The sequence below is a fragment of the Micropterus dolomieu genome, linkage group LG11 (assembly GCF_021292245.1).
Source record: "Micropterus dolomieu isolate WLL.071019.BEF.003 ecotype Adirondacks linkage group LG11, ASM2129224v1, whole genome shotgun sequence".
Classification (NCBI taxonomy): domain Eukaryota; kingdom Metazoa; phylum Chordata; class Actinopteri; order Centrarchiformes; family Centrarchidae; genus Micropterus; species Micropterus dolomieu.
The window spans coordinates 16,522,549-16,547,395 of NC_060160.1; the positions used below are offsets into that span (position 1 = coordinate 16,522,549).

The 24,847-nt window shown below is 42.5% G+C and overlaps 1 protein-coding gene across 1 annotated transcript in view; it reads right to left on the minus strand.

Annotated features, from left to right (window-relative positions):
• The window catches only part of LOC123979575 (fibroblast growth factor receptor-like 1), a 29,350-nt gene that overhangs the window by 4,106 nt on the left and 397 nt on the right, over nucleotides 1-24,847 (minus strand). The window contains exons 2-4 of the mRNA XM_046063547.1: nucleotides 23,931-24,026; nucleotides 7,925-8,197; nucleotides 562-642 (exon numbers count right to left, since the gene is read on the minus strand). Of these exons, the coding sequence (XP_045919503.1) occupies nucleotides 562-642; nucleotides 7,925-8,197; nucleotides 23,931-24,015 (439 nt within the window). The 5' untranslated portion in view covers nucleotides 24,016-24,026. The remainder of the gene's footprint in view (nucleotides 1-561; nucleotides 643-7,924; nucleotides 8,198-23,930; nucleotides 24,027-24,847) is intronic.

The following is a 24,847-nucleotide window of genomic DNA, read 5'->3' on the forward strand; positions in this document are numbered from 1 at the left end:
ACTTATGAGTGCGCATACGTGACTGGAGTTGGCAGTGTACCCTCATTTTAAAGTGTTTTTGCAAGTTTTAGCTCCTTAACTACATATATACAGTACTTTACACTTTTGCTGAGCATTTTCTGTTGATTCTTATCATATAGCATGAAAATAAAATGATAGATTATTGGAACTAGTTGTCTAATCCTTCACAGTAAAGCCTGTATTGTGTTTTATTAAAGTTGCAATATCATTGCAGAATAAAGCAATGCACTTAAACTGCGTTATCAAATAACAAAAATGTCACTTTGACATAATTGAAATGCAGACATGACGTTCACTGCAATGGATTCCACGACTCAAACAAGTTTTAGGAGTCAGCTAAGAGTTTCATTTCACAGATTAAAGGGAACAAATGGCTGTCTGGAGGAAAAATCTAAAAACACAGCAGCATGATTTGCAAAATTTTTATCTGTGATGTCAAGTGCATGTGTTTGTTCCAAACAGGATAAAACATGCAAAACCACTGACATGGTCCTTTGAGTTACAACTGCATCACTGATAGCCTGCCAACAGAGCTCTTACCAAATTTTTCTGTGTCTGTGCCCGGGTCAGACTGTGGCGCATCATCTGCTCCAGGTCCAGCTTTATCATAACCCGAGTCATCTGTTAAACACAGCAGGACAACAGTTTGTCAACAGTTGAGGGCCAACCAAAACAGCAAGGTGTTGGTTGTTAAGATAAAAGAAATCTTGCAGCACAGAATTGAAACTATTGTAAAACCAAACAAACTAAAAATTTGAGCCGGACCGATACGGGTTTTTGGGGGCCGATGCCGATATTAAAGTGAAAAAGAGCCGATTTATGAGCCGATATTTATATTTAGGGAATGATTTTGATAGTACACCCCTTTACTGTATAAAATACACTTAGAACAGGCTGATATCGAAAGCTGGTATGTATGTGGGCTAGAAAACCTTTTCCTAAATGGATTATGTTAATAAAATAGATTACAGTCTCAAAAAGTGAACATGTAAACAATTGCATATCAATAAATAGTTGCTGCTGGAATGTGCAACTTTTTCAGCCATCTGTAAACAGAGAGAGAATAAGCATGTGTATTTCACTTTACACATAATCTGCCATAATTTCAATGTAGCACATTCACATCTGGTTCATCCCTTTATCAGCACTCTTTAATTCTAACCAAAGCTACGTGAAACCATCAGTATAAATCATGGCGTCTATGATACAGTGAGCTGCTGTTGAATGCATCTAATATAACATGACTCTACAAACGAGGACCTGCAACTTTGAGATGTCATTTAACTAACGTTATAACTACAACCAGAGCCATTACGGCTCTGACTACAGCGTTTCACATCTACTACGTCACAAATAGAGGAGTTACAGGAAGCCGTGTTAGATTCTTGTTCAGCTCATGTTTATTTACATGTCCGCTCTGGTTTAATAATTTCAGACACGCTGACTAACTGCAGACAGGCAGCTGGCAGATATATTTAGAATAGGTCAGAAACTATCGTTTAACGGCTTATTAACGTTAGCGCTCCTCCACTGATAAACATGGCATTAGCTTTGTGGCTAATTTAGCAACAGGCAGCGTTAGCTGCTGTAACGTTACCTGATTTTAGAGAATAATTAAAAGTGATGAACTACAGACAAATGTGGACCGTTCACTAGAACTGCCGCACTGTTTCAGAATAAATCAACAGTTACGTCTGTCAGCAGATACCGTAACATTAAACTGCTGTGAGCTGCTGGAAGCCAGGGGAGTGCAGTGAAAAACGGGAGGGTTAGCAAGTCATGAATGTTTTCAGGAGAGGAGAAGTGATTGAGTCTGTTTTTATTATAATTATTATTCATGTTTATATCATGTAATTAACGTGACAAAAGACCGACTCACCGCTCACACAGCCTTCTCTGTATTTGGTTTCTACATGCTGCGTGTAAGCTCGGGTAAACTCTGGTCAGCTGATTGTTTTCTTCTGTGGTTTTTGTGGTGAGGCAGTGTTGTTAACAGGGGTGCTGCAGCTGGTCGCCCTCTGGTGGGAAACTATGCAACTCTGACTCTAATTGTCATATATCTGCTGTTATAAACGGCTTATGCCGATTAAATGCAATTAGCTCATATCGGTCGATAATATCGGCCGTAATTAACATTACTTAAACGCCAAGCAGTAAATGAAGTAAAGGTTGTAAAGGCAGGTAATGGTGGGTGAATTTGAGTTGATTCTATTTTACAAAGATGTGTGGCCATTTGAGTTGATGATATCAAACAGCTGCTGTTGAGTCAAAGAACAACTTTTTGTATTTTCTTTCCCCAACTTTAAGACCAGATTTGAAACATTATGGCTTTTTCTGGAGCTTTGAGCTGCATTTTCAAGCTCTGACAAAAGTTGTTAAGTAGACCTTAAGTTAAGATTATTCAAACTACTATTTATAAGTTCAAAAATGAACTTACACACTCAACTTCCTTCCTGTTTATACAGAAAAAGCTAGCCCATAGGTGTGTAATGTACTGCATGTATATATTGCATTGACATTAATCTGAAGCATTAAACGGTAATTTATTATCAACCTTGTGCTTTTTAAATCACTAAAAAAGCATGTTTCAGTTTATATATCTTGTTAATATTTTAGAATCTGGTTCTGTCACAGCTCATATGGCAGCGACCCAACACCAAACAGGCCCAGAAAAGCGTTCTTGGCTCTATCTGAGTAAATTTAGCATTTACAGATAGGCTCCTCTAAGCGGGGTGCATGCTCGGGTCACACTCTGTAACATTTGAAAGTAATATGATCAGTTTTCATAAGCCCAGTTCCAGGAGACAGCTGTGGAGTTTATGTCATTGGCTGACATCATGCAGCGGAGCTAAGACAGGGCTTAGAGAAAGTATAATGAGTGAAACTTAATCGACAGTTTGTGATGCGTATCGACTTTTCGAGTTAAGCATTGACGAATTAACAGAGCAGTTCAGGTTCCTCGCCAATATCTGCCAGACGTTAAGCAGAAGCACTGCTGTTAAATTATTTTATATGATACCACTGAGGTGTTGCTTTGCATTAGATACGATAGTCTAAAGTCATTCTTAGCATCTCAAAGTGGAAGGGAAAGAAAGACACAATATATGTATATATGTAAAGGCCAAGTCAACTGTATCTTTTAATAAAACAAAATGGAAAAACTACCAGCCTGTTCTGTACCTTTCGTACCTCTTTTTGAGTTCATGCTCAATGCAGCCTCAAGTTGGATTTTTCTAGATGCAGTTTGGCACGCTTGATTCCCTCTCTCAGGGTTTGATTGGGTCAGGTAAATAGACCAGATGTGACTTCTAACCCCCTCGTTTGCCTCCCTCTGAGTCCCCCCGAAACCGTCAAAGCTCTCTAGGGTTCTCTGGGTACAAACCCTTCTTTGTTTGTCCCCTGCAGCACCAAGCCCAGCCATGATGTCATGGCTATTTGAAGGGGTTTAACTGGCCAACTATAATAACCCATTCCTTTAAAAAACAGCCTCCACTGGAAGAAATATTTCTCTGTTGCTCACTTGGGCTCTCCACATTCCTCCCGGTTCCTGAACCTCCCAATCCAAACAGAACTTGGTCCCACACTACCGGGGTTTTCTTTTTGACTTTTTTTCCCCTGAATCTATTTCCTCTCTACTTTTTGGCGATTCTAGGGAACAATGGCACTCTTTATATGTCTGTCCTGTTAAAGCTATGCCTTGCCACTATTGTCTTTACACAATGTTGGCTCACTAGACTGCAGACAGGGGTGAGGTAGCACATCTCGTGGCTGCCAAATGATTGTTATTTTTGGAAAATTGAAAAATAAAATAAAATCAATAAGGATTAGTGAAGAGTGACTGAGAGGCCTTTTCCTGTGTAATGGAAAGTAAATAAAAGCTGCAACTTATTATGGAATCAGTGATTACTGTACTGTATGAAATCAAAGGTTGCTTATGCGAATGGAAATTCAATTACAAGAGTCATGATTCAAGACCATGCTTATGCATGCAAATGCTCCAAGTGGAAGTATCAAATTGTTTAAAATGCAATCAGCCTCCTTCCATACAACTTAAATCCATTCATGACCTCGCTACAGTGTTTAGGGTCTGACGCCATCCCCTCCCACTTCATTCACAAATCCAGCCACAGGAAACAGGCCACTACGCACTCTCTCCCCATGCCTCCTGTGCCAGCTGAATCACAGGAAAAGGCCTGATGATTTGAGGGCACAATGGGCTCCAGATGTTGTTGGGGACATTGTAATGTCCAGGGAAAGTTATGTGCAGTGGTCTTGCATCACACTGTGGAAATCTCCAAACAGCGACCACATGTGATCCGTCACACACGGGGCAGTTTATCCAGCAGTTGGCCTGACAACGTCTCCGGAGAGGAGTGAAAAGAAAAATGTGCCGCGAGAGCCAACATCTCCATGTAGATAGAATGAGCGCTGCCAGCCCTGTATCAGCCCTGTAATATATTATCTGTGTAGACATAAACATTAAAATCCAATCCTGTAAATGTTAATATGACAATCCCATGTTAATGCTCATGTGAAGCCTGCTGTAGCCTGAGCAGCTGAGGACGAAGAGGGTTGCGGCACGCATCGGCCTATCCTGGTGGGGGTGCTGAGAGGTGATGGGGCCAGTTGTCAAGAGACCACCCCAAACAGGGCCCAAACAGCCAGCTGGAGGGATTGAGGAGGCGCCATGTTGCACTGACTGACCAGATTCTTCAGATAGCTCAGGGGAGGACAGGCTGTCCACTGGCAGATAGGAGGAGGGATATCTCTCCAGCTACAGTGGACCACCCCTCCCACCACCCCTTCTCCTCACATCACTCTGCAGAACCCCTCACTCTCTCACCCACATCTTCGCTGTCTCTTTATCTTACTGTCTTTCTTCTGCTTGGCTTCTCTTCTGGGTCCCAAGCGATGTTTAAAAAGTTATGCTCTCCACACTGAGCCTTGAACTTGAACAGCTGCCAGGATTTCGTCGACCCTTCTCCCCCTGACCGGCACTATTACAGACTGCAGTTGCCTCTCTTACTTTTTTTCTTCTGTGATCCAGTAAAAATAATAAACTGACATGATGGATACTGTATGTGGGGAGCTACCCCTCATTTACAGTATTTCAAATAAATAATCTCTCTCTCTGATCTTTTTGAGCAACATAATAGGCCTCCCAGCAGGTCTATACAGTTAACTGCATGCAACTAAATTAAAATGGCTAACAATTAGGTGATTCAACATTAATGGAAAGTGTTGCTCATGATAATTGCAGACTATTTGGCGGTATTACATTGACTTCAATCCTGGAAGTATTTTGTGGCCCCTAATCTTTTAAGGCAAAAAGGCACCCAGAATGCAGTGCAGCTGTGATGGAACAATTATCTATAAAAACAAACGCTGTGATGATGGCCTGCCAATACCTAATGGGATGATGGACAAGAGAGCAGAAAGAGGTGGGGGGAGGGGTGTCCTTGTGAGATGCAGACTGCCCGTTAGTATCTAGAGTTGGTCTGTCATGCACTCACCACCACCAGAGGACAAGGAGGAAATGGAACAAACCAGATCAGGATTAAGAGTCAGGCCAGAAAGTCTCTAGGTAACACCATAAAGGGCAAAAAAACACTCCTGATAAAAATCGCATGGAAATATGCTTCCAAGAAAGACTTATGATTGAACTTCCAATGGTATTTTCTCCTAACGTAATCAGAGTGGGAGTAAAGCAACGCATGCAGTCAGGTTGAACTGATCTCCCTGTGATCCCTGCCAGCTTCATCACAGCGGCCTTAAACTGTTTTCATTGAAGTCTTCATTCTCACTCAGTCGCACTGCTGCAGAAGCCAAACCAGACAAATGATCTGCCACATAAACACACCAGCGGGGGGAAAGGTTGTTATCTATCAACGAGATTAACTGACTAATTGTGTGTGTCTCCTGTATGTCAAAATCATCGTTCTGTATCTCCCAGCCTTTAATCAATATTCAAATCCAAAAATGAATCCCACATGCATGCACAGTATTTGGCTCTACAGCACAGACCAATAATCTATTTAGAAAAATAAGCTGTCTCACATGTTTAAAGAGCCCAGTGGTCAGGGAAACATTTGTGGCCCTTTTCCCTTATTTGTATTTTCTTATGTTTGTGCAAGCTCTTTCTTGGCTTACAAAGACCACTAAGATTGTCACAGCCGAAACAAATTTCTATTCCTCTGGTTTATAAGAAATAATAAATGACAACACCACCAGCAACACTCTCTTTAAACAGTGTCACCTGTTTTAAACATTTTTTAAAACAGGTGACAAGAAAGACCAAGTACCTGATAATAATGCTACATACTTCTGTTGAATTGCTTGAATGTCTTACACTGTGTCAGAAATGGTGACCTTCACTCTTGTTGACCATTGATAGATTTTAAGGTGTTACTCAAAGTTGAGGCAAAGGCAATGTACCTATTTGGAGACAGCATTTTTTTTAAATTTACTGTTCAACAGAAGCACAGCAGAAATCACAGCTCCATTCCTGAACAGGCCATCAGAACTGTGACCATATAGATTTTGGTTTGATTTCTATCTGGCTTCCTTTTTGTTTCTATTCACATAGACTTCAATCCCCACTTGAAAGAATCTATATTTACTTTCTTCAGTGGAAAAACATTAAATAGACCTACTCCATCACATCAAAGTGCACCAAGGATTGTGGCAGAGTCTTGAAACAAACTTAAAATGACATGCTGGTTGTTATCTATCACATGATTGATTCTGAATGTGTTCCACAAAGACGTGTTCAGTGTATGTAAAAACTCAGAATGCCCTTTAAGTTTAATGTAGACGCAGACATAGCCACGTCTGACTTTAATACTAAATAGCACAACTATAGTGTGGACCTTGACATTATAGCTGGCTCGGTGCCTCGATCTCCAACCTTTCATTTTAGCACAATCAGCAGACACCCTCTCTTTGAACTCAATGAGAACTTCATATTGAGTGGGACCCTAAAATAAACTTCAGTCTCGACTAGGCACCGTTTTCTGCTCTGTGTTTTCCACATCTGCCTGATTATGGCCCGTCCTCTGAAGCCTGGCTGTCAGAAGACCAGGCTACAGCTTCTCCTGCGAGAGAGAGAGAGAGAGAGAGAGAGAGAGAGAGAGAGAGAGAGCACCGACTCTGGCCCTAATTAAGCATCTTAGAGTAATTAGACTAAACACAGCCTTCACGCTCCACTCCGCTCATTCATCATGCTTTGCTCAAGCGCAGAGGAAATGCGCTATATGCACATGCACAAACGAGTAACACATTCATTCAGACTGTGCTTAATCCTCCAGGCCCCATTCAAGAGTTCTGTGAGAGTCTGAAGACAAACCGGCACTATTACGCTGAATGTGTTTCTTATTGCGGAGCTGCAGACCTCTTGCCTCCACAGAGTGTAGCCTAAGGAAAAGGAAGAGCTTGAGATCCAACTGAGTCACAGAGGATGAAGTGGTATGAAACAATATCCCATGCCGCTGTTGACTTTGGGCAGGGAGAGGTAGGGGCTATAACACATACAATAGATGAGAGGATCAACCAATAAACCTCCATAAATCCACTTGTTTTAGAGCTCGACCTCTGTGAGTAATGCTGTCTTTTAACATTTGAACTGTGGTGAGATTTTTGACTGCAGGAAAGTGTTACAACTATGGCTTCAAAACACCACGGCAAAAGATGACACGCTCTGATCGTAAAAAAATCAGGAGACTGACTCACCGCCGTGGTCTCTGGTTTTATTTACCAGACAGGTGACTTTACGTTTTATAGATACGGAATTTTTTAACAAGACTGCCACATTTAACAATCCTCAGTAATCTCATCTCAGGAACGAGCAGAGCAAAAGGTTAAACAGACTATCAAATGTGATGCATATGACTCCATTTACACTCACCGATGACGATGAGTGTATAGTTGATGTTAACGCTACCAAAGCCGTTGGTGGCTTTGCAGATGTAGGTCCCCGTGTCATCTGCCTCCACCTCCTTGATCTTCAGGCCCATGCGGAGGATACGGAAACGGATCCAGCCGCTGTGGATGTTGCGCCCATCTTTGGTCCACATTATGAGGGGCGGAGGGTCTCCTTCCACTGGACACGGCAGCTTAATGGCGCTCCTGAGCCGGGCAGTCTGTCTGTGAGCAACCTTCTCAGAGACCCGTGGAGGTCCTGAGGACACACAAACACGATAACGGTTTCACAAAAGGGAAAAAAAAATTTGTTTGAGTCTGCAGCCCACAATAACAGAGACCAATATTTTTAGATGGTATTCCACATCTTTAACCTTTTTTGTGCCCAAAACCTCCAAATTATACAGCGATTCAAAACAATGTTATTCTTGTCAGGGTGAAACAGACAATCAAACATCATCTAGACCAGTGACTCACAACATTGTGACCTATGACCCTTTCAAACAATGCAATGTCTACTTGCGACCCCTTGTCACAGGTTGTATACCTCTTCCGGTTGTGACCAGTTCAGTCAAAGAGGGATTTTTCCTGTTCACATAAAAAGAGCAAAGATTAGAACAAAGGAAGGAAAAATAAATATATTTTGCAGCGCAGAAATTTGCTTTTTTTTAGCTGTCAAATAATTTTACCATAAGCGCCATTCAGCTGCTGTCTTTAATCAAAACTTTGAAGCCGACATAGACGAGAAGTCCTTAAAGTGTATGTAGGAATGGCAATTTGAACACCTATTTTCATGACATCTGGAAAACTCCATCTCCTAATGAAGATCATGTCATTTGATCAAAAGTCCCAGCACAGCTACTGAATGGACCTTATGAGAAGATTGTTTTACCAACTGCAATTCCAGGTCAAGAATGAATTTTCCTCCTTTTTTCTCCTGTTAATCAGCTTGTAACCCCTTTGGGTAGTCCTCTTCCCAGTTTTTGAAATACTAATCTAGACCACAATACATAAAGGAAGGCGGCTGTGGCTCAGGAGGTAGAGCAGGTTACAGTGCATACATAAACTAAATAAATCTATACACTGCTAGAAAACTGTCACTGTAAGTTTTAATTTATAGGCTCCTCCTTCATAACCACTAAATTTAATGGATTTACTAAACAAGTGACATTGCAAAAACATTTTTATAAGAGAAGAAGAAGCAAAACAAAAGTGTATTGGAATCAGCAAATGAAATAAAATATCTGAATCCTCACTAAAAACCTTTCTAAAAACAGTTCGGATGTGGACAGATGTATTGTGATAGAGGTAATTTGTCATATTTTGTCTGATTACCTAGAAATGTCCGAACCAGATTGTAATAATTGGACAAGCCCTGTCGTTCAATACCTGCACAGAGAGGGTAAAGTGGTTCTAGCTCTGGTTTTGCATAGCATGCAAGAGATCAAAGCGATGAGGAGGGCGGGTCGCAGAGAGACGGACAGCAGCCCGTTCTCCCTGCTCTTAATTGGCTCAGGTCTGCTCCCTCAGATCTGGTGAAGTGGAGCGGTCCAAAAACACCCTGTGATGGTGTTAGGAGGCCTGGGCTGCTGCTTGCACAGCACCAGGCGTTCAACTAACCAACCCCCACTCCCACCAAAAACTAAACAAAACCCCGAATTACTGAGCAGACTAGACACCAAAGAGAAACAGGAGACTGGAGGAGTGAGAGAGGGGGAGGAAATGCAACCAAACCCTATAGCCGCAACTGCCCTCACAAGTACACAGAGCACAGTCTATGCCTCAGAACAAATAGCCGGGCTGGTAGCAGTAAAAACAATAGGGAGGGTAAGTACACATGGCCCCCCGAAACACATACACACACGCTCAAACACATAGACGGAGTCACATTCCTTTGGTGCATTTCACACATATGGTAAACAAGAAGTTCATTATACTGATGGGGCTGCAGTGGGGGAAGGCGTCACAGGTAACTCCATCTGGTTTTATCAATCACATAGCAAACAGATGCATCTCAGCTGCAGGCTGGATTGCTGGGCCGGTGACCTCGATGCTAAAAATGTTGGACTTACTCATATTTTCAACAAAAAAAAAAAAGTTTAACAAGGAGGTTTATAAGTCATGCCACAGAACTCGGTGGAAAATAAGTGAAACCTGTAAGCGTAAAACCGATGAAAAACCTCCTTCCCTTTTAGTGTCTGTCTTTCTCAACCATGCATGAACGCATACACACACATGCTCAGAATTTTCTTTCCTCTCTGTGGATGGCCTTTCTTGGTCCACAGCATGCACAGGAAATTGGAAGTGTCATTGTTTATGTCTGTGGAGAAAACGTGACCACAGCTTTTTCGGCTGTTGTCAGCTGGCCCATATCTCACTCCACAGCTACCAGAAGTAGAACAGAGGTGCTCACTGTTCAGTTTCTTACTCTGCAGACTCTGCTTTAGGACCACAAACAGGTCACAGCGTTGGAATGGTGCTGTTGGAGCTCACATGGACTGAGACTGAACTGCCTTGTCAAAACATAAATACATTTCTGGCAAATCTTGAACAAATAGGCTTCAGTTATCTCTTCAGATTTAGGGTCCTGCAAGCCACTCAACCATGTGTTTCCTTCTGGATTAATGGAATGGGACTGACACAAAAACAAGGCCTGATTCATGTCAAAGGTTCAGCTGAAGCAAAGTGTCAAAACACACTGATCCAGCATAGGTACTGCTTGTCAAACAAAGATTTCTGGAAGCTGGACGGCTGATCTGGAGCTTTATATTCTTCTCCAGAAAATAAAAAGAGACAAGGAAACATCTGAATGCTCTTTTCCATTTTGAAAAACATATAACGGTGCGCTGCAAAACCTCTCTGCAGTGTTATTTGCATAGCATTCGCCACTTATTATACACCCAGCCTTCTAGTGGAGGATCCTTCTTTAAATGTGTTTTTGTAAGCTTCCTTCTACTAATTTCATTTATATGATCAGATGGCTTAATGTTGTGGGTGCAGTGAAACTTTGGCTAGGTTCCGTCTACGTTTGGTAGACGTAATGTGAGTGTGAGGAACAGTTTGACATTGTGGGAAATAGGCTTCTGCGCTTTCTTGAGGAGAGTTGGATGAGAAGATTGATACCACTCTTATGGTCTGTACGCAACCCCACCACCACCCCCACCTCCCAAAGCAAACAAAAAAAAACAAATAAGGGTATTTCCCAAAATGTCTAACTATTCCTTTAATTGTGATAAAGGTCTATGTGATCTTGAACTTGGGTTATTTAGGACGACTCCAGCTCCTGAGCTTTTTGGCTTAATAGACCAGAAAGCTTTAGCTGGTGCTCCAAGTGAGAGGAATGTGCAACAGATGATTTCCTCCCTCCATCTCCGCTCTTAAAAAAACCTTTTGAAGTCCTTTTGAAAAACAAGGCATGAAGAGGTGCTGAAATCAAGGACATTGTCTAAATAACTTTATAAGTATTTGCGCTGTGTGCATGACCATCATCCCTTCTTCAATAGGGACGCTCCTCCCCCTCCTCCTATTCCTCCCTCTCAAGGACAGGTTCTCTTAACCTTGGAGTTGAAACTACCACACAGAGGCTCTCTGTAAAAAATGATAGCCAATTTTGAAAAAAGGGAATTAGGGAATTTTTGCCTAATCAGCTTGATTGTGAGATAAATAGTTCAGGATGTACGAATAGAACATGTTATGACACCATGGTGGTAAAATATACTATAGGTGCACTTTTCTCTGCTGTTTTAGCTTCAGTCCTCAGAGGCTCTCTCCTGGTTGCTGAACTAATCATTATGGTTCTCTACGGAGGCTGTGATGAATGGGAATCTGCCAGATCTATGACAAACCGGTGAGTGTTTACTCAAATTGTTAGAATTGTTAGCTGCTCTGTAAATGTAAAATGATACACATGATCATATGAGCTTTCCCGTATTGCAGCATTGGTATGGCACTCCTTATTATAGCTGAGCTCCATGTGTGAAAGAAATCTTTCATAACTCAGGAAGAGGAGGAGGAGGAGGCCTGGCAACTCTCAGAATTAGCTCTGTTTTTCTTTGCTCAATTTGGTGATGGATTATTTTAAGAAAGGGGCACATTCAATAAGAGGCATTCTTGCGATACAGACTAAATTTAGCAGTTGTTAAGAAAACCTTGTGAGCGGGTTAATGAACTGTTGATCTGACGTGCAGGCATCCGAGAAGGGAAATATGTTGGGAAAGAAAGAAAATACAGACTACAAAGGCTGTCAGAGTTGAGCAATGTTCTCTCCTCATTTGTTTTCTCTTTTAAAAAAACACCTGCGGATTTGTAATGATGTGTACATGCATTTTCCCCCCATACAAAGTACTTTGGTCCTTTTAGTCATTGCAAACATGTCAATAAAGGGTTGGCTTGGCTGCTGACAGCCGTTCCAATAGCGAACACCTGGAACTTAACTAACCACAATGAGAACAACTTGATAATGCACGCAACACCGTATGCCCAATACAGGACACAGGTATTCAAACAACACTATAAACATCTTCTAATAAAAAGGATTTGGTCCTTAATCTCCAAGAATTTTTTGTGCATCAAAAGGTCTTTTGCACAATGCCAGACTGTAGTGATTCATCACTAAGATAAACACTGATCGGAGTGAATGTGTCTTCAATATTCCATATTTACTTAAAGGATAAACGGCAGGGAGACAGATAGTAGCTGGAGAATGCTTCCTCCTACTCAGCACCACTGTGTTAGCTCAGCAGACCGTACAAGGCAGACAGACCTCTAACATAAGGGAGGAAGTTTAATGGAACCTGTGCTACCAGGGAAATATTCTATCATGAATCTCTTAAAACCTCAGGACCACTTGTGTAATACAGCAATATAACAAAATGGATGTTCAAGGAACATAGGAAGGAAGGGTAAAAAATTACAAAAAAACTACATAAAATCTAAAAACCGGAGCCAGTGACTCTACTTGAGACTAGAGGGGTTAGGTGAAGGCGAAAGGTGAGGGAGACACTGCCACTCGGAGAGTGTGTGAAAGGCCAGAGCTTCTGTTCAGAGCCTGCTGCTGCGCTTGGCTATACATTTCACAAGCGGAGATAAAAATCGTCAAAAAACAGTGAGAGAGAAAGAGTAGGGGAGAGCCACCTTGGCAGTTCAAGAAAGGACTTGAGGTGAGGGAGGGAGGGAAGGAGCAGGGTGAAAGAGGACTGGATACGTGGAGTGGCGGTGGAGGCTGTTCTGACAGCAGCGGGGCAGCGGAGGGTGAAGAATGCCGTCTTTTCTTACCCCTCCAGACGTCCTGCCCAGCAACTTCACCCAACGTGGTAATCAATACCCGTTATTTTCTCCTCTCAGCTTTCCAATCAATAGATAAGAGAGGGGTAAGACCAGCCGGGACAATGGCTCTTTCTTCGGCACCATCTGATGTGGGCTGAATAGCAACTGATTCAGTGGTGGGAATGGTGCAGGAGGAGCTATTGGGTGACATGAGGGACTAGAGAAACAGCAGAAGGGGGTGGAATAAAAAGAAAGAGGTAAAGAGAATAAGATGCTCCAGTCAATCTATCTGATTAAAGCAGAATCACTGGAATAACGTCGCTCCTTGTTTGCAGTGAATCTACCTCTGCTTCCTTCACTAATGACTCCAGAACAACAGGCTTCTGCCGACCCCCTCATCAAAAGAACAGGAAAGAAACAGAGAGAAATTACTCCAGTGTCATAAACCTTCTGGAAACATCTCCATCACGCGACCTACCCTTAACAGGCCCTACTGTGGAGCCTTTGAACTCAGCTACATTTCATTAAACTTGACTGCCTTCTCCCAGCCCCAGCTGCCTCTGTCCGAGAAAGTGTGTGTTTGTAGACTCCTTGCTACTGTCAATCCAGGCTCCACCTCAAAAGACTACATCCGCTAAACAACATAAATAATTGATACACTTTTATGAAATAAAACCTTCAGGAAAAAAGCAAATGCCTTACTGCCTCAGCTAACCATTTTCTGGGAGAGTTTTATAACTTATTGATACTTTGAATACATGAAAAGCCCCTTTTAATTCTGTTAGGGTTTTTTCCATAAGGACTCCATACTTTTCCATACTTCCACAAGCCTGGAAAAGTACGGAGTCGTTATGGAAAGTCCTTAACTTGAATTAATAGAGGTCTTTCATATGATCTTTTTGGAGTGGCCATGTTGTCTTATTACTGGATAGTGCATACAAGTTGCAATGGAACAGTTTATAGCCCACTTTTCCAATGTTTTACCTGGTCTACCACTGCACAGAAACTGAAAGTTGTCACTATTTTGGGTTATTATTAATAATATTACCTTTTAAGCGCCTTCTTTTCTCTCTCTTTTCTAAAGGGTGAGGCTGAAAATATTTTATATTTTTCTGACAAGTCCCATAACAAATACCAGACCAACACTATGGCTATGAAAATATTACCTGTGTAGCAAAAGCCTCATATAGCTCCTCTGTGCCACAAACCTCCATTGCTGTCCAGAAACATTACATTAAAGAGCCACACTGTTACAATAAGTGATATGTATGTGATATAACGCACCTAGAAATAGTCCCCAACAAGGGCACTGTTTACTACTGTTTGAATAACATCACTGAAAGTATACTAACCAAGGGGCATTAATCTGAGGTTTGTTTTAGTCTTTTCATAGGATTTGTATAAACAAAAATATAGAATAACACCGACTTTATCGTTTAATGTTTAATGTTAATTTTATCTCTTTCTGGTTATGTGTATGTTCACTATACACACACACATATACAGAGAAAATGCAGGAATGACCAATATAGAGATTAAGGAAGACTGTTTAATGTTGCTCTAATCTTTCAATAACAATGTCAAAAAGACCGTTTCTAAGGTCTTTTTGACATCTACATACAAATATAGACACCTCTTCTCAGATATTCTTAGTAAATAAAAAACACAAAGACTAATTCAGTGGTATAACTTTTCATGCGAATGTCAGTCAGCAATTCCCTAGTCTTGCCTTCTCATAAACAGGGCACAGTGAGGGGCCCTCTAGCTGCTTTATCTCACTCCATTAGGCAAAGGCTCGGTGCACACACAGGGGCCGAGTGTGTGCTTAGGGCCACTTATCAGGTAAGAGGCAACAGGAGGGAGGCTGGGGAGGGAGAGAAAGGCCAGATAGGGTGACAGACAGAGTCAGAGAAAGAGGGGTCAGGGAAATGAAGATCAAGCCGAGGAGAGAGAAGTAGGGTGAGGGTTAAAGAGAAGAGGGTTGATTTAGAGAGTGGCCGGGAGCAGAGGCTAAGATGGCAGAGAGGCCTCCTTTAACACACAGCTCATAAGGAGAGGAGGGCTGCATGGGGGAGTGAAGGGGGATTAGGTGGGCCCAGGCGGCAGTAACCAGGAATCCCAACAATCTCACACCCCACTCCCTGGCCCGGGCTCAGCCCCAGCCACATGACTCACTCAAACAGACCTCTCTCTCTCCAATACACAGCACGGCACCAACAAGCACCTGTTTATTACAGTCTGTCTGATATGTTTTTGAGATGGACCGACCACTTGGCACTAAAAGGGACATTGTGTGAACGCTCACACGTGTTTGGCTGCTCTGGACCGCTGGTGTATTGTCTCTTATTCCCTCTCATAAACACACACAGAAATGAAAGTTTAGAGGCAAACAGACTCATTAATCTGCATGTCCTCATGCCACCGACAACAAAGGCTGTCAAAGATTAAAGTCCTTACTTTAGATTAGTATTTAACCACATACTGCTTCCTGGTGGTTCCCTACATCTCCCAGATGGGCAGTGAGACCTAACCCATCTAACCCAGAACTGAACTGAATTGAATTGAATTTATTATCATCTCATTTTCAAGGGGGTCTTATAACACAAATACATAATGAACAAAAATACAAAACAGAACATTATATAACTACATATAGTACACATACACATAAACTAGACTAAACTAAAATAGGAAAGCAGGAAATATTATAAAAATTAATAATAATGTTTTCCCCGAAATGTTCCTCTAATCCATTGGTTACTAACCTGGTGTTTGGGACCACAAACAGTCAGATCCCACGATAAATCTGAGAGTTCCCGAGATGGATGATTAAACTGATATAAAACAATGGGATATTTTTCTTTTACACAATATTATGATGTTTTTTTTCTGACTTTTCTCAAATGTTTTGCTTTTTTCTTGTGAAACACTGAAGATGTATACCTCATAAGGCCTGTAAAAATCCTCCAAATAATACAATGTGAGAAGGAAAATTCACTCTTTGCACACTAAGACCATAAACTGTGGGATCACAAGCAGACATTGAAAGGGATGCAGCCAAAACGTTTGGGAACCACTATTTTACTAAAAAATACAATCGAAGAAAAAGACAAACTTTCAAATGTTAAATGTAGAGTAACATTGTAAACTGTAAGCTGTTTATAAAAGTACTTGAATCAGAAATTAATGGACCGAATAATAACAAGTACAAATTTAGTATCTTGTCCAAGGACACGTTGACATGCAGCCTGGAGGAACCAGGAACTGAACTGCCAAACTTCCGGTTAACAGGCAACCCACTCTACCTCCTGAGCCACCCACTGTGGTACTCTGGTACTATCCTATATATTGCACATATGCAACAGATGATGATGGGCCACAAGTAGACATTGCCAAAAACATTGGGAGCCACTACTGCAGAGCATGCTTGCTGGACAATAAACCCTGGCTACGCATAACAAGAACAAGATCAGTCAACAGCGAGGTACATCCTGCCACTCCCTGCATGCCTCCTCCTTCAACCTTCCTGCATTCCACAGTGGTAAAAACATAACTATCCGACCTGCTTTTGGCTCACTGTCTACATTTGACACAGCCGGAGTCCAGTCTGGAGGTGCTGAATGAGATGCAGATGTCTTATTAAGTCGAGCCACCATCGCTTTGCGTTGGTCAGATGTTCTACTGACTGGCAGAGAAGCACAGAGGCTGTAAACAAGACCGTTTTGAGCCAGACATGCTGTCACCGACTGGACCAGTATGTGTGTCTCTGTGTGTCGTGGTCACATCTGTGTCATGATGGTGATGGCCGAGCCAGGCACTGAGTGCCCCTCATTTCTCCGTCTCCAGGAACCCTACACCAGTGTACAGTCTGAGGATCAGCCAATCTCCATGACACTGGGAAGCACTTTACACCAGCACCTTTGTCAACAAGGTCTTTTTAGGAGAGGGCCAATGACAGACTGCGATGTAGCAGGAGTGTTTTGGCAGAATGGAGCGATTCAGACAGGAGCAGGAGGGAGGGAGAGGCTAGTAGAGGAGTGGGTGAGGGAAAGAGAAAGGCGGGCGAGACAAGAGACGAGACAGAGAGGGGAGAAGCCAAGGGAGACAGACGGAGGGGGTGGAGGAACTGGCAAAGCTCTCACTGACAGCAATGGGGCCTCTTGACAATCCAGGAATATTGTCTCAAATCAATCTGTCATCGAGGAGTTGTTGAGCTTGTCATTACGATGTGGTACTCGCCCTTTCACAGTGACAATTTGTTCAGTGCTTTCCCGGTTCACCTTACAACTCGGCTGTAGAAAGGTCACTGCCCTCTATCCATCTCTGTCTGCCAGTCTGGCTGTCTCTCTCATTGTTAATCAACTGTCCATGCTGACCTATACAGTCCTTTTATCAAGGTGACCTGCACAGGGACAGGCAGCTAATGACCAGAATAGACGTCCTGCTGCATTATTGAATCCATTTATTTCCTACTGCTAACTATCCAATTTTGAATGCCTAAAAGTAGATAATGTGTCAGAGGATAAAAAAGTATTTCTAATTCATCCTCTAGGGACGTTGAATATCTGTACCAGTTTTCATGGCAATCCATTCAATAGGACTGCCATGAAATGTCAATCAAGACATTTCACTCTCAACCACAAATATCAACCTCATGGTGGCGCTACAGTCAGAGAATAAGCAACTCCTCCGGGGACTGGCAAAGTTTCTTGGAAATCCATCAAATAGTTATTAGATATTACAGTCTGGACCAACTGACCAACTGACAAGCTGATACTGTCATCCCTAGAGTCGGGCTACTAGCATGGATAAAAATAAACAAAAAGAAGAATGAGTTTAGCTAATATTCAATCTAGACACAGAATAACTGTATGAAAGGAGCATTGCCCCCATCTGGTAAGCCTCTAACTTCAAGCACATCCAGGCTGGGGGCTGATCCAAGTCCCAAACTCACATCCCTGTGCATGAGGAAATCAAATCAGTTTCATTGCATGGCACAGGATTCCAGCCTGGGATAGCAGTAGCCCTATTATAAAATATGACAGATTATACTCTTTGCTCCTGAAATGATTTTTCCTCCCTTGTCCCATTCCACTCTTCAAGTCAAGGCGGGGACATATTTTTCCATTCATTACAGAGGTCCCCTGAATGAAAAATCAGGGCCTCTTTGCCGCCTCACCAGGGTTGAGAGAGAGTGCTGCTGCTGGAAATGGGAGCAAACAAATGCCATCATGACAGCCTGTAACGCTGAAAATGAAAACTCCTATTTTGACGTACTGTGACAAGCAATCGCCCAGACCAGACTCTTTTTAACCTCAATCAATGGGGACAATGCACAAAGAATTTCCGAGGTCGCTCAAAAGAATCACTAATGAAAAACTAAGTGGAAGTGAAAAAGCCACAAAGCTGTGTGGGGTCTCATCTAAGATCTTTGGAGGTGAACTGAAAGAGGGGTGTCGAGTAGGGGATGGTGGAAGAAACTGGAAGGAGGGTCCGGGGGTGTGTGTCGAAGGCAGCGGAGGCCTCATTCAGAGCTCTTTATCCCAGCTGTCCCCTGTCTTGTTTTTCTTCAGGCCCAGCCAGCCATCGCTGTTGCCACCATCATAAGTTTCAATCAACCTTTTAACTGCAGAATGGCAGGGCTGGCGTGTGTGTGTGTCTGAGGGTTCAGGACAGCAACTGATTTCTAATGAAACCCTCAAAGAGTGAAGGAGATGGAAAAAAAACAAAGACTTAAATACTTATAATGACTTAAATAATATTTTTTTTCAAATGAGGTATTGATGTCTGATATCGGATTATAAAGATGACTAACACCCAACTGCTTCCCTAAAGTATAAACAGAAGGAAAACAATAAAAGACCTGATGGCACAGAGAGGTAAAAATAAATAAAAATAAGAGAGGAAGCTCATCATTGACATACAGGTAAACAAGTACCTCCTGGCTGCCTGATTTGGTATTCTGATAAGTCAGTATGAGACTAAAGCAGAACAGATTCAAGCAGGCTGTGGCAAGTACAGCAAACAAGCACATACAGTAAGATGGGCCAGATAATATTTCTGCCGTCTAAATCAGCCTTTTATTCACTAACATCACAATGACAACTACTGAACTTGTCCAAACCTGCTCAGTCCAAGCAACATCCTGAAGGCCATCATGGCATACATCAGTATAAATATGTTTATCTGAAACAACAAAAGGTTTTCATGGTGCAATTATTTGTTGTTTATTTCGCAAGGTGGCTTCTATACCAAGGTGACAAGGAACCAATGCTAGAGGAAAGTCATGGAGAAGCAGAAAGAAGAAAGAAAAGTAGGAAAAAAGTTTTGATTTCTGCACCTCCTGTCTGCAGCTTAATGCAGACTCATCCGTCCGAATCATAAATCTACAAGTTCAAATCTACAATAAAACAAATTACGGCTTCTCCTGTTGAGGGGTGAAAGAGGAGAGCAATTGGAATCCCATCATTTCGCTTACTGAAGTGACTGACAGAACAGCTGTGGAGCACCAAATGAAGAGGAGATGGAGGAGGAGGAGGAGGAGGAGGAGGAGGGGGTCTCTCCCCACGACTTGGCTCCTCAAAAGAAAAAGAGAAAACAGAGCGGGACTGGAGAAATGAAGGAGGCTTAGTAAGAGGGGTTGCGCAAGACAAACACTTCCCACTGTGGATCTGAAATGTTATTGTAAGGTCACTTGTAAGGTTCCAGCGAGGCGGACCCTCACCCCCACCTACAGGCTCGCTTCCAGTTGCTAAGACAGCAGCATGAACTGTGAAGTCTTAACAGTGTCCAGTATCATCACATGCTTATTTAACACCAAACAGCTTTCAATTAACCAAAATCAGAAATTCATATGCCAGGTAAATCCTGCAAGCCAGACCAGGGAAGCGCATAAAGTTGATTACCATGTGAATGGTGACAGTCTGGCACCTCCGTGTGCACTTTGTAAGCAGCCACATTTGTGAAGGTTAACGGGAGCAAAAGGAATTCTATTTAATTGAACCCAAATCCATTGAGCAAGCAGGAAGAGTGTGTGTGGTCCAAAAACACTCCCAGAGCCAACTGCCCAAACAAACTAATGAGCTTTACACACACACAGACCTTCGCATGATTCAATAAGATTTCCTTAAATAATAAAAAAAGGGGGAAAATAAAATTTTCCTCATGTGCATCCAAGCATTAGCATACAGCTGAAAATGACAAATACTGGAAGCAGACAATGGTTTGTTGAAATTCCACATGAATGCTAATTGAAGTGGCCATTAAAGTCAGTCAATGAGGGGAGTGTTGCTCACAGGGATTATATGACCCTGCTAAAGTAAACACCAACTGACCTCCATTATGACTACTTATCACAGCTACAGCCCTTTCCTTTCTTTCCCCTCGGAGGGGTGAAGTCTGACACATTCCTCTCTCCGAATGTTTCCTCCTGAACTGAAAGGGTCAGCCGTGTGTGCTGATAGATGTGAAACATGGATTGTTATAGTGGTGGCAACATTATTTCCGTGATAGAAACAGAGGGATCATAGCAGGAGGAATATTACTTCCACCTGGTTTAGAGGAGAAGGAGGCGGAGTGGGAATATTTGTTGGTATACCTCTGAGGTTTTCCAAATTGCCCCGTGCTCCTTGGATGTCTCATTATCATGACTTTTCTCAGGGTAATTTCAGCCTGCTTAATAAAACACACGCATATATTCAGGCGCACAAAAGAAGCGCTCATTCACTCTCGTAACTTCTTCTCACGCACCTCTAAACGGCAGCGCCTCAGAGAGTCCCCCGTCTAGTGTGAGCTCTAATAGACGATGAGGAGTGTTTAAAATGAATTGCTGCTGCCCTGTCCGACCTGTGGGACCGCCACACGTAATAATCCATCCATTGTTCTCCGCAAATGGACCCAGACTCAGTAAATAGGGGCTAGGGAGAGTTGAGAAAGGCTGGGTGGGAGTAAAGGTCAGCTCATGCCTTGTTTTAACAACAGCACATAACTTAACTCACTTCCTTTAACTTTACACTGGTAATAAATGGGAGGAAATGCAGAGAGAAGCAGGGAAAAAGAAGGGGGACATGTGTAAGGAGGGGCGACAGGCAGTGGTGATTGTCTGGTTTGAAAACACAGAAAATTGGAAGTGATGCGGTGAAGAGTCGCACAGAGTTGAAGCGGAAGACGATGTTTGACTTTTCTTGAGTTCCACTGCTTGGTGTGGGCTGAAAAACAAAGCGTAACACAAAACTGATTTTACTTTTCATACCTAAATGGAGCATTAAAGTGTGAGTTGGGCAATACAGCAGCACAGCCGACTTTTCTTCCCCCCCTTCATCTCACCAGCTTGGCCCACGAGCCAGAACACCACTGTTACACCTTCTTACTATTCAGGAGCTATTTAAAAAATAAGAGGACTTTGGGGCATTTGGTTACTGAGAAACTAGCCTCATTACGGTTAAAGGAAATGGAAAACTGTCTGGGAGCCAAATGGCCTTGTGATTTTAAAAGCCCTTGGCATACAATTTATCTCATAGTACCTTCTTGTTATGAAACCATGATGTAACTCTCCTATAAAATGTATATTTTCCAACAGGGTTGCAAAGCAGTTTGCAAGCTTTAAACTTCACCGGCTGGCTCCAGAGGTGAAGCAAACATGTGTGTGGTGCTGGAAAACCGGAATAAAGCGGAGTTGCATACATGCTCAAAAACTGTATTTGATGCCTGTTTCTAAATAAAATGCATCAAAACAGTAACATTCAGTGCATATGTGTTTATTGTTAGCTAGTCCTGGTGCATAACTGACACACCTGGTGCCTCTCTGTTTCTCCCAGGGTGCATTTCTGCAGATCCACATGTCGAGGCTGCAGCATTCGTGGAGCCCAGTGGTCCCCGGGCCTGTCACCACATTAGAGGCTCTGCTGGGACACATCACTGAGCACCTCCTCCAGCTGCTGGGGGTGGCCGAGCACCAGAGGGGGAGGAAAGAAGGCACTGGGAGGGAGGAAGTGCGGGGGTTTCTAGTGGGGGGGGGGGTATCTCAAGAAATAATTCTTGCTTGGCCAGTCGCAAAGTCGTAGCTGTAGATAGAGGGAGGGTTGATGCCTGTGTGTGTGTGTGTGGCACAGGGGAATGGGGTCCAGGGTCAGATGTCGCCTGATGACTGACAGCAACAGGCTTAAAATCATTCACCCAAACTTACTGTCTTCTCAGGTACATTGTTTGAAATTTCAGCATAACAGCAGTAAAGTAACACTTCCAGTGTGCTTTTATTGTTTCACACATAAGTCAAAGTTGTCATCATGTATTGTTAAAGTGTTACAGGGAGAGTTTTCCAGCTTTTCCGGACTTGGCTTCACTTTAAAAGCACAAGTTTGGAGTCAAAACTCCCTGACTGTATATCATAGGATGTCAGAGTCAAGCTGTTGCATTTGGACTGTAACACAGAAGTCACTGTATCGCTGCTTCTGCTGGGAGAACTGTGGAATATTTACACTTCACAGATTGTCGAGCATCATTCAAAATCTTCTCACTCAGACCGCCTGCCAACATATCTGCTCATGTGTCTATCTGTCTGTGCATCTGTAACCACTTTCAGACAAATTATGAAAAGCAGGCTTTAAATTCTTCCTTTTGTCTGATAATAAATCATTTTAGACCCATCGGACCTTCACTCTCCATCATCCTCATCCCTTTGTGTTTCTCCTTCATGGTCATCTGCTAATCTGTAAACATACAAAATTGCCTGTCTAATCTTATTTAGCCTTCACGTCTTGTTTACTTTTGATTTAGTCGTGCCGTGAAGGCACGGCTGCCACGCTGTGAATGAGGCATTGTCTGCAGACCCACAGATCTAATCTCCCCCTCTAACCCACAGCCTGCCCACTCCTGCCCCTTCTACCTCGAGCCCTGATAGCCACATGCAGGTATTGTACCTATCAGATGCCTCTTGAATTCACTTCCATGCTGAGCTGGGGACAAAAAAGAGAAAGCAATAGAGCTTGTTTTCCAGGGAAATGTGTGTGACTTTCATATTTCTCTCATTAAAGCCAGAGTGTAGTTTCAAGTTTTGCCTCTGTCTTTGACTCATGCCACTGGATTGCATCAGACATGGTTCAGTAGTCAGTGATGGTGGATGAAATCATAGAAATTGCCTCGACAGTTATTCATGAACTGTTGACAAGCTCACTGTAACTTGTCTTTATAAAGCAAAGTATTGATACTGGCACAATAAACAGTGCTGTGGACTGTGGTAAGGCTCTCCACTCAGTGTTTCAGTTGTGAACACACACACATATAAAAACACACACACATAAGGCTGATGTGAGGCAGTCCCTTGGCTAGCTGCGGGAGAGCCGGACTCTTACACTGACTTGTGTTCTTTCACCCTGGGAAGCTGATGGATGATGTTTGTTTGGTTTAGCTGTAGTGAATGTGTGCGCGCGCACACACACACGGCCATGACTGAAACACACACAAACTGGGGGTAGGGGCTGGCTTGCCCTCTCTCATTCCCCTGCCCTGTGTTGATTTTGGGCTCTGTTTAGAGATTTTTCAGCTCTAAGTTTTCCGTCTCTTACTTCTCTGCGCGAAAGCGTTAAGAGCCAACTGAGACTTTCTTCATGCTCACAAGAAAACAGCCAGTCAACTTGAGTTATAATGAACTGTGAATCTGGCATTACCTTCCAGGTTTAATGCACGCAATGTTAGTGAGAAAGAAAGAACGCTTATGAAGCAGCTCTCACCTCTTGCGCAGTCGGTCAGCAAAACAGCCTCAAGGATGAACAGCACAATCTTAAGGACGCCCATACTGTCCAAAGACAACTTCATGTCCCCTAAATCTGAAAGACACATGGTAACAGTGACACACTGTATATGCACATAGCAATCCAGGGGGCTATCAGATCAAAATGTTTTGTTGTTCAAGCCAATTTCACATGCTATAATTTAAAAAAATATTACTTTAGTATATAAAATTTAACTTAATGTTTGCACTATTTAATGCATTGTTTTCATGATAGTAAAATACTTTTGGCTGGACAAAGTTTTTTGCTGAGTTGACCTCAGTGGTTTCCAACTAGACTCCTCTAACATTTTGGGGCCTGCAAGAATGTCTGTGGGGTCTAAAAAGAATATTACACAATACCAGTATTATAAAAAATAAATAAATTCCATGGCAATACATGAACAGTATGTCCAAGTGCAGTCAGAAACTCAGGTTTGGGGTCTGTCTGGGGCTTTACATTGGGGTCCACAGTCTTTTAGGGCAGTGGTTCTCAAACTGGACCAACAAATTAGACCAGGGACCCTCGTTTGAAAAGATTTTGTCCCAGGGCGCCTGTCTGCTAGGAGTTTTGCTTTTAGATGTTTTATTATAGAAAGTGTATGAAACCCATGCCCCAAGTTCTCATACATTCTGTCATTGTGTTAATTATGGATGGAATTATAAAGAAAATAAATTATTCCCGTTTTTGTTGGGGACCTCTGGAACCCCCTCCCCGGACCCCACTTTGAGAACCACTGTTTTGGGGTACTGGTAAAGTTTAAGACGTCCTAGTTAATGTAATAGCACAGCTATGAATATATGTCGGCTAACTATTCAAACAGCTAACGAGGTCTTGAAAAGCAAACGGTTCATGAAAACGTATGTTTTAACCGGTTT